This window comes from Silurus aristotelis, assembly GCF_946808225.1.
Source record: "Silurus aristotelis genome assembly, chromosome: 13".
In the NCBI taxonomy this organism is placed as follows: Eukaryota; Metazoa; Chordata; class Actinopteri; order Siluriformes; family Siluridae; genus Silurus; species Silurus aristotelis.
The window spans coordinates 7,877,199-7,886,612 of NC_139586.1; the positions used below are offsets into that span (position 1 = coordinate 7,877,199).

At 34.8% G+C, this 9,414-nt stretch overlaps 1 protein-coding gene and 1 long non-coding RNA gene across 4 annotated transcripts in view; one reads left to right on the forward strand and one right to left on the reverse strand.

Moving 5' to 3' along the window:
• Window positions 1–1,870, forward strand: part of mapk8ip1b (mitogen-activated protein kinase 8 interacting protein 1b) — a 33,884-nt gene extending 32,014 nt beyond the window's left edge. For all 3 annotated transcript variants that reach the window (XM_083558303.1, XM_083558304.1, XM_083558305.1), the window contains one exon: window positions 92–1,870. In XM_083558303.1, coding sequence (XP_083414429.1) covers window positions 92–164 — 73 coding nt within the window. In that variant the 3' untranslated portion in view covers window positions 165–1,870. The remainder of the gene's footprint in view (window positions 1–91) is intronic.
• On the reverse strand, window positions 1,045–5,382 carry LOC310735548. Its single transcript, XR_014536326.1, has 4 exons — window positions 5,055–5,382; window positions 3,731–3,865; window positions 3,570–3,649; window positions 1,045–2,352 (listed from the first exon to the last, which is right to left on the reverse strand). It is a non-coding gene; the product is annotated as an uncharacterized lncRNA (long non-coding RNA).
• Window positions 5,383–9,414: the final 4,032 nt, after the last annotated feature.

A 9,414-nucleotide genomic window follows, 5' to 3' on the forward strand; every position in this document is an offset into this window, starting at 1 on the left:
CTCACTGATGTATTGTACATTAGACATAGTTTCAATTCCAATAATACTTTTACAGAATAAATATCACTGATTTATATTTCTTCTCTCACAGAAAAGCATTCCAGCTGTATTATAAAGAGTTTGTCGAGTTTTCATGCCCTACAGAAGACATCTATCTGGAGTAAACACAGATGCACGTACAGACTTACAGAAGGACTGTTTTGCATGACGGGAGATGAGGCAGTAACATAACTAACACTAACACAGGAGGATCGTGTGGAGAGCAATTATCTGCTTTGTGGATTTTATAGCAAGAGACCAGACGAAGTGTCGAATTTTGGTTTGGACTTCATATCACTTACTCACATGAGACTGAACCTTAATCATTGCCTCTGAGGTTCAGAAGGACTCTATGATCACACCAGGCTAACCTGGGGCTAAAACCCATTGTTTTGTACTTCACTGATATTAATGACGCCACAGAAACAGAGACAGGAAAACCCTACGTCCCTGAGCTACAGTGACTCTAGGGACAAATACTTTCTGTCAGGAGGCACAGAAGAGCCGGTTTCTGGATTGTAAGGCTGCCTATTTCTATTTAATTTTAATATTTAATTATAAATTTAATATTTAGAGTTGCTATTGTGGTCAGTCTACTGGAGCTAGCTGAGTAAATCGCTTCTTAATTCACCCAGTTCATCAGCATCAAAACCGCAGTTCTGAATCATCACACAACCACACACACACACACACAAGCCTCAGACTACTTAACATTGAATAAGGAGTCTTTAATAAGGAGTCAATAAGGATTGAATAAGGAGTCAATAATGAGAAACAGCAGTAGGGGTTATTCTGAAGACGAAAACAGGCAGGTTGTTTAGGTGGAACTGCGCATTTGAAGGGATTCAGAGGTTAATAATTTTCCTTATTTAATATATAAATTCTAACGTAATATAAGAATTATGAAAAATAATTTTACACAACAGGTGCAGTCAGTTGTGGCTCTTCCTCCTGCGCCTCGCGGAAGTCCTGCTACTGACGGAGATAAATGACACAAATGCGTGATGTACTCTAAAATCATTTTATTAGAAGATGATAAAGAATTATTGCTTTTACAATGAGAACAGATTTGTTTTATTTTAATTAGCACACAATCCTTTATCATCTAAGAAGATTTTAAAGGTCAAATTTCACGTTGTCTTTCGGTATCGAAAAAACTGACTTCTATCAATAAAATGGTGCTAAAGGAGATAAATGTGTATTAAGGTGGAGATGAGAGACGGATGGACGAGCTGGGAAGATTCCACAAAGCTAAACTAATGGCTATTTTTTGCCTTTTGTTTAAATCAGAACAGGAGCATACAGAGCCGAGATTTAAACAGAACATACTTCCTGTTTAAAGTTATTTTTTTGGGAAGCACATTTCACTTAACAGTAAGTTCAGTTTATTTCCTATAGTGCCTTTTTCCATTATTGAGTTTCCTAATCATAATTCTGGCCTTAAATGTGTGTTTAATTTAACGGTTGTTTTTTGCATGCAGTGTCAGAGAAGAAAGGAGTGTTTAGAGACAGGTGTATGTCCTGTCACTGATTTTACAAGGGCTAAGAGAATATATATATTTCAGATTGACATGCGGATGCGAAGTGTCATTTTGATTTACCCATTACAATGTGTCATTCTATAAACCTTTTATTATGCAATTTTTTTCCAAAAAGAATTTAATCTGTGTTTGGGAGTGTTTTGTTGTTGGTGTTTTCATTCCCTGCTCCATGAAATTCCTCCACAACCAGCAGGATGAACTCCAGTTCATTGTCATAAGCCATTTTGTAAAATATGAATATACTTTCTGAAATGTAAATTTTATTCTGGAATTAAACAATGACAATTAAAGGCTTTCTGTTCTCTCTTCTTCTATCCAGAAATCTTTCATGGCAGCAAAGCAACATTTAAACCATTAGCAGTTCTTTAACAAATTAATAAAAAAACAAGTACAGTCACTAACGTCACAAGCCCTGACCTTACTTTCCCACCCAACCAATTAGCTCTTATTGGAAATGTATTATTGTGCCCTTTCTTGAAAAGTTTATATGAAAGAGGGGAATCAAGGTCTATGGAAAAATATTGTAATTACTAGTATTATTTCAAATGTATACAGTGTCAATGTGATGAAAATGAGAACTGGTTATTTATCTGCTGTGTCTAATGTCATGTTCTGAATGAATCTGAATGGCACTGTGATCAGGGCTCATCTTAAAGAAACTGTTGGAGTTTGGAGTTGCTAGAATAAATCTTCCATTAGCCTGTATTAGTCAGAGCCCTTGCCCTGAGGAGATACGACGGCACATGAGGTGGAACTGGTTTCACTCCGTAATCTGCAACACAGAAATACATCTTTAAAAACTTCTAATACACCAAATTTTCTTATGTTACAGCCTTATTCCAAAATAGATTAAATTCATTATTTTTCTTAAAATTCTACAAACAATACCACAAATTCACAATGTGAAAGAAGTGTGTTTGGAATTTTTACAAATTTATTACAAACAAAACAAAATGGAAAAAAAAAGCACAGAACCTCTCAAGCTCCATCAGGTTAGATAGGGAGCATCACTTCACAGTCATTTTCAGATCTCTACAGAAATGCTCAATCGGTTCAAGCCTGGGCTCTGGCTGGGACATTCACAGAGTCATCCTATAGCCACTCGTTTGTTATCTTGGCTGTGTGCTTAGGGTTGTTGTCATGTTGAAAGATGGACCCTCTCCCCAGTCTGAGGTCCAGAGTGCTTTGGAGCAGTTTTTCATCAAGGACGTCTCTGTACATTGTTGCATTCATCTTTCCCTTAATCCTGAATAGTCTCCCAGTCAGGCAGACATTCATGCAATGGGATGCAAAATCATGATCCTACCAAACAGCTACTTCAATTAGGGTACAATTTTCGGCGATCACATATTTATTTATCGATCATTGGACACCAAGAAAGATGGCAACCTGCATGTTTCTTACCTTCACCACTTTCTTTCATATGGATCAGTTTTCTGTTCTGATCTCAATAAGTGCAAAATACTGAGTAGGCACCAATCAGAGGCTGCATTTTTATGATGTCATCATATAGACTTCTTACAAAGTATTTTACAGTATTTTAAAAATACAAAGTATTTCGATACAAAATATGAAGCCATTTTTATCAACCCTGTTAAATACAAATGACAAAATGCTATTTTATATTTGAAATACGTATTTAAATTGCTTGTATCATAAATACTGCCCATCCTTGACTACTACTACTACTACTACAGTACATACCCTTATCTTCGTCCTCCTCTTCCTCCTATTACTACTACTATCACAAACCCTCCTCTTCCTTTTAATAATACAAATACAACTGAAAAAAAAGAGAGAATGTGCTCTCAAAAATGATTATGGCCTTCTCTAGCTTTCATACCTTGATAGCATGTTGATATTAATGCAAATGTACATATTTTTTATTATACGAGTTCAACACAAACCTGCACATTTTATTTTTACTGTGCTTATTTTAAATACACCAATGTAAGACATAATTAAAGATTAAATAGTCAAAGTTCTCACCATCCACTGGAGTGAAATGATCCTGAACAGGTTCTGGGTCAAACAGCAGGTCTAGAGGTGTGTTTTCCTGAAACCTCTCTCTACAACACAGGGGAACAGTACACACTTTACCCATCAGCATATAATCTACACCGTTAATCCACATGCTTATAAACTCCTACCTTTCTACAATGGGCAGAGTCAAAGCTCCTCCGATCAGCACCGAGATCAGAAAGAACCTTGTAAACCTGTCGCTTTCGAGCAGCATGATGGAGCAAGAGCTTCAGTCTGATAAAGATGTTTGTGTGGTTTTCAGTCTGTGATGTAAAAGAGAACTTTAGAGCATCACAGAGTTCCAGAAAAGTGCAGGGTTCTACATTCTGTAAATATATTTTATACTTTACATTTTGTAACATAAAGCCCTTATTTGAATCATTATAATGTTAAAAGCTACATTTGATTCAAATTCATGTTATGTCATGTCCATGATCTGTTACTCAGTAAATAGTCGCCCGTGAGTGAAACAATTGTAGTACAAAGGGACCCTGAGACAGCAGGTGACAGGTGAGTATTGGACTGTAAACATTTTATAAAGCTTTGACAGCTTGATAGATTTATTAAAACAGAAACATATTTAAAAAATATTATAATTAACCGCAATGACACATGAAAAAAAGAGTCTGGGATCTGAAAAATGTATTATTTTAAACAATTACATCACGTGTCCAAAGCGTGTAAATGCCACAGATTTGGTTATTTGATACAGAAACAGATATCTGTGTTTTTGCATTCATACAAAAAAACAAACAAACAAACAAAACAAAAAACACTTACAACTGTAATAATAATATAATAATAATAATGACAATATAATATCTTTATTATTATTATTATTATTATTATTATTATTATTATTATATTGTCACTATGACAATATAATAATAATGACAATATAACAATAATAATAATAAAAATAATAATAATAAAAATAATAATAATAATAATAATAATAATAATAATAATAATAATAATAAAAATAATAATAATAAAAATAATAATAATAATAATAATAATAATAATAATAATAATAATAATAATAATAATAAAAATAATAATAATAAAAATAATAATAATAATAATAATAATAATAATAATAATAATAATAATAATAATAATAAACACCACCACTAGAAACTGCAATAAAACTGTTAATTATAATGTTGCTGTTGTATGTAACAACAACAACAACACTAATAATAATAATAATAATAATAATAATAATAATAATAATAATAAATAAAAACTTTAAGTATATTAGTAATTTATTTGTATGCTGAAGATGTTTTCTCTTCTCTATGAACAAATTATTTTCCCCTGAAAGGTTCAAATGAACTGAACACTTTGCGGGCAGAAAATCACTTCCGGGTATAAAAAAAAATGTAAAAGAGAGAAAGAAAGAAAAAACTCTACAATCTTTGTATAAACATTGAATAAACGAATCCTTACAGAAAACCTGGAGGCGATGACGCGCTTCAGTCCGGATTATATGGAGCTGCAGCAGTGCACGTCCCTGTGGAGGAGCTGTTACCATAGCAACAAGACTGTATTTACGGAAGTCCACAAAAGAGGTGTTGTTTGTGTTTGTATATATACACTTCCATTCTCTATCATAGTATCGTGAAGATTTTACACCAGTCATATTCCGTTTCTGAACATTTTCATCCATGTCCAGCATTCGAAAGCCGTGCGGTAACCATGGATACGGGCCTGTCCTTCTAATTAGCAGCCCGTGACACTGATCATGTGCTGGAGATCTCTACGGTGTCCCTGCTGCAGATTTCTCAAGAGTTTTCTCAAGTAGGGACATTCATCTAAACATCTTAAAGTGTCTACTGCTGAAAAACCTACAGCTCTACATATACACACATACTGTACTGATCCCGGATCCCGGAGTCACAGTCACCTGAGCCCAGGATTAAACACATTTCTAAGAATATATATATATATATAAAACGTGGTTATACATAAAAATAAAAAATCCTGAAAGTTTTTGTTTTTAAAGTATTAATACATAATTAAATAATTACTGCTTCACCACACTTAAATTCCATAATGTTTTGTTTGTAATGTTAAGGTTTTTAATGCCCAGAAAGCTTGTTTGTGTTTGATTGGGCCTCCTTTCAAATCAATTCAGTATTATTGATATAACGCTTCTAACAACGGACACTGTCTCAAAGGAGCTTTACAAAGATAAAAAAAAAAAAAGTTGTATAAACAAACGTATTAATTTACTGTCTAGGTTTTTTTTTTGTTAGTTCCTTCTACGTTTATCCCTAATGAGCGAGCCAGTGGCAACTGTAGCAAAGAAAAACTCGCTGAGACTAAAAACTCAAGACTCAGAAGGGAACCTGTCAGTGCTCGAATTGAGGGGGTTTGGGGGGATCCCGGAACCCCCATAAGGCATTAGATCCCTCAATCATTTTATTAAAACTCTACAGCAGAGATACTAAAAAAGGGCCCGTGAGTCACAATAGGCTTTGTATATACTTTTGATTTAGCCATGCCATACATGAGAAGAGGAGAAAAAAGCTACTAATACAGATCATTTCTAATTTAATATTTAATATAAAAATGTTAAGCTGAAAAGTGTACATTGAAATGAAAAATAGAAAACAGTAGAGAACTGAATTTGCATTCGACCAAATTTGGAAACCTTCTGAAAAATGTGCAGCAGCGTCATGTCTCTCATTAGATCACTGATATTACACTTTTATGTGTTTTATATATTAGGCATTGAACTATTTCTAGATATTATTTAATAATAAATGAGGAGAGTTTGGCCCTTCAAAAGAAAACGTTTAGGCTCTACAGCCTGAGTAAATGCTTTGCGTGAAACTTTGTGAGCTTTGGCTGAAATGGGGATGTGGGCTTTAAGAAAAATCACTGAAATGTCAAACTACTATTTTTCAGCAAAATTTTAATTATATAATTTTAATAATTTTTTTCTCCTGTTGTCGCTACAACCCAAAGTTTTTTAAAGAAAAAGTTAATCCCGACTCGTCCACTAGAGGGCAGTGGTGTCTCTTCGGAGTCTGTAAAGTGACACCTAGTGAAGAGATCTACAAATAGAAAAAGAAGAGCTAGATAGATAGAGCAGCACAAAGACAAGAGTTATGATACAAATGACATGTACAATTCATTCAGATATATTGTGTGAGTTTTTTTTGTTATTGTTTCCATTTGGTCCAAACAATTAACCATTTAACTAGACCGGTTTCAGTGGCATGTTTGCCACAGCAAGTCTTCATTGGTTTAGGATTTTCATCCGCCGTGGCATGTGTAAAGCATTATTTATTTGTAGCATACCTATTAAAGGCTTCAATAAATTGAATTTTATTACTAAATCAATAAAGTTTATCATCAACACATGCTATTTTAACACTGGACTATGTTTATGAAGCGGAATCAGATGGATTTATTTGTAAATTGTTCGAATGAGCATTTGTCAAAGAAATGTGGAATTCATGCAAAATCTATTCGAGTCCTATTCATGATCCTGAATATAATACATAAAGATTAATGCATAAGACCAATCATTTAATGAAGAATGTTGCTGTGAAACAGGAAACCTTTCTATATGATAGAATGTAAGCTGGTACCTTCAGTAACAAATATGAAGATAGTAAAATATGTAGTGTTAACTACAGCCTAATCGATGTTATTCTCAGTCTACCTGAATCCATGCTTTTAAAATCCATTACTGATTTCCCACCTCATTCCATTTGTTTCCATGCTAGTCACCATGACCCTTTCCAGGCAACTGAAAGAACATAAATTGTTCAGCCAGAAATGGACCCTATGCATAATTCTCATTACTGCAACTGTGTGCTATCAGTCAGGACGTGTGCGCTGTCTGAGAACCAAACTAAGCTAACGCTACAAGGCTAAAATAGCTAACAGGCAGTGGAGGTGATGTGCATTTCACACCAAGGCCTGCAGTAGTGTAAAAACCTAAATCAATCCACCTCTAAATACATTCATTATGATGCCACGGTTATAGAAACCATCAATATTATACAGAAATGCAGTAAAACCAAGCAATGCATTACAGACAGGTAATATATACCTTTATTCGTCCCACAGTGGGGAAAAGAAACATAGGTGTTTCTTACAGTGAAAATGAATGACATTAATAAAGCAAGAAACCCAACGAACACAATTCAACAAGTCTCCTCTTACAGCAGCTACAGCTGCACTGCCTGCATACATCATCTCTAGCAGAAGCATCAATAGTAACATCATAAAATGACCCTGGGCATTTTTGTGCATTTCTTCTGTGCGTAAGGTTTTCCTGAGGATTTAAAAGTAAGGCAAATTGTGTGTTTTTGTGAAAATTAAACAGAAAAGAAAACACAAAAGTATAAATGGTGTATAGTCTATAGCAGTGGTCCCCAACCCCCCGGGCCGTGGACCGGCACCGGTCAATGGGTCAATTGGTACGGGGCCACACAGAAAGAATACATAACTTAAATTTTTTCAGTTTTTATTTATTTCCTGATTCTTAACAATGTATTATTTTGGATATTTATCAGATTCTCTCCGCCACATCTGTCTATGACTCACTCTTGATAAAAGAGTTAAAGGGGCTGCTCGGCCGATAACACATAATACATTACTGCTAAATTGAAACCCCCAATCTAGCAAAATGAACAAAAAACAACACAGTGAATTCACATTTATTATTATATTTAGAAAATGCCAGTTTTTATGCCGGCCATATCATTTTATTTTGTTGTATTTATCCGCCACACCTTAAAGGCCAGTCCGTAAAAATATTGTCCGAGGCATAAAAAAGGTCGGGGACCGCTGGTCTATAGTATAAGAGCAGCTGGTTTAGCTGACATTTCCATCTGATGTCCAGTTTTCCTTAAAACTTTCATCATGACAATGTCTTTGTAAGTATATCTGCCTCCAAATCAATTCTTCTCCTCTGTCAGCTATTGTGAAATGAAAAAAAACATCTATTAAATCCACATGAATATATCTGAGCTTGTGCAGTTTGCTACGGATGCGGTTTGCAAGCTCTGACTATTGCACGGCCACACTGTTGATTCTGAAGACCTCATGTCAGAATTCTTTGATGGGACGGATGAAAAAGACTTGACAGAATCTCCTTAACATTTTCATAGTGTTTAGGCCAGCAGAAAAGGCCTCGCTGGATCTGAAGGCCCATCACTGCTAACAAGTAACCAAAGCTTATATGTGAATACAAATCAATGTGTTCTTGAATCTTCTAAATCTTCAGTGAATCCTGACTTCAGACCTGAGTCTGATGCTTGTCTTCAAATGATGTGCTAAGAAGAAAAGATCTTTTTTTAAGATGATCACTGATTCTGTATTTAGCTCTAGCTCTTTTTAGTCTGCTCCATTTTTAAAGTGAACTGTGCATACTGTATCAAAATCTACGCAAGTAAGTTTGTTTGACACACCGAATTAGTGGAGAAAGCGGTTTGAGGCGAGCGTTTGATTATTTAGTCTGTGGCTTACATGATGCTGAACAGCACAGATAAGGGAAGCTTTGTGTACATATACATTTTTGGGGCTAAAATGTTTAACAAGGCAACTTTGCTTTCCAGTGTTCCAGTCAAATGCCATATGATCGTTTGTCTTCCTTCATGCAAGCCTGCTGGATGTGGGCAGAAAATGTTTTAATTCAAAGCCATAACATCTGTTTCATTTCACGAACACATCATTATGAGGAACAGAAAGCCTGTTTGTAATAGCAGACTGCTCCTCCGGTTACTGCTTTGGGTTCCGATTGTGTCTCCATTATGACCCATTCAAATGACTGAATTATTAGTCTTTT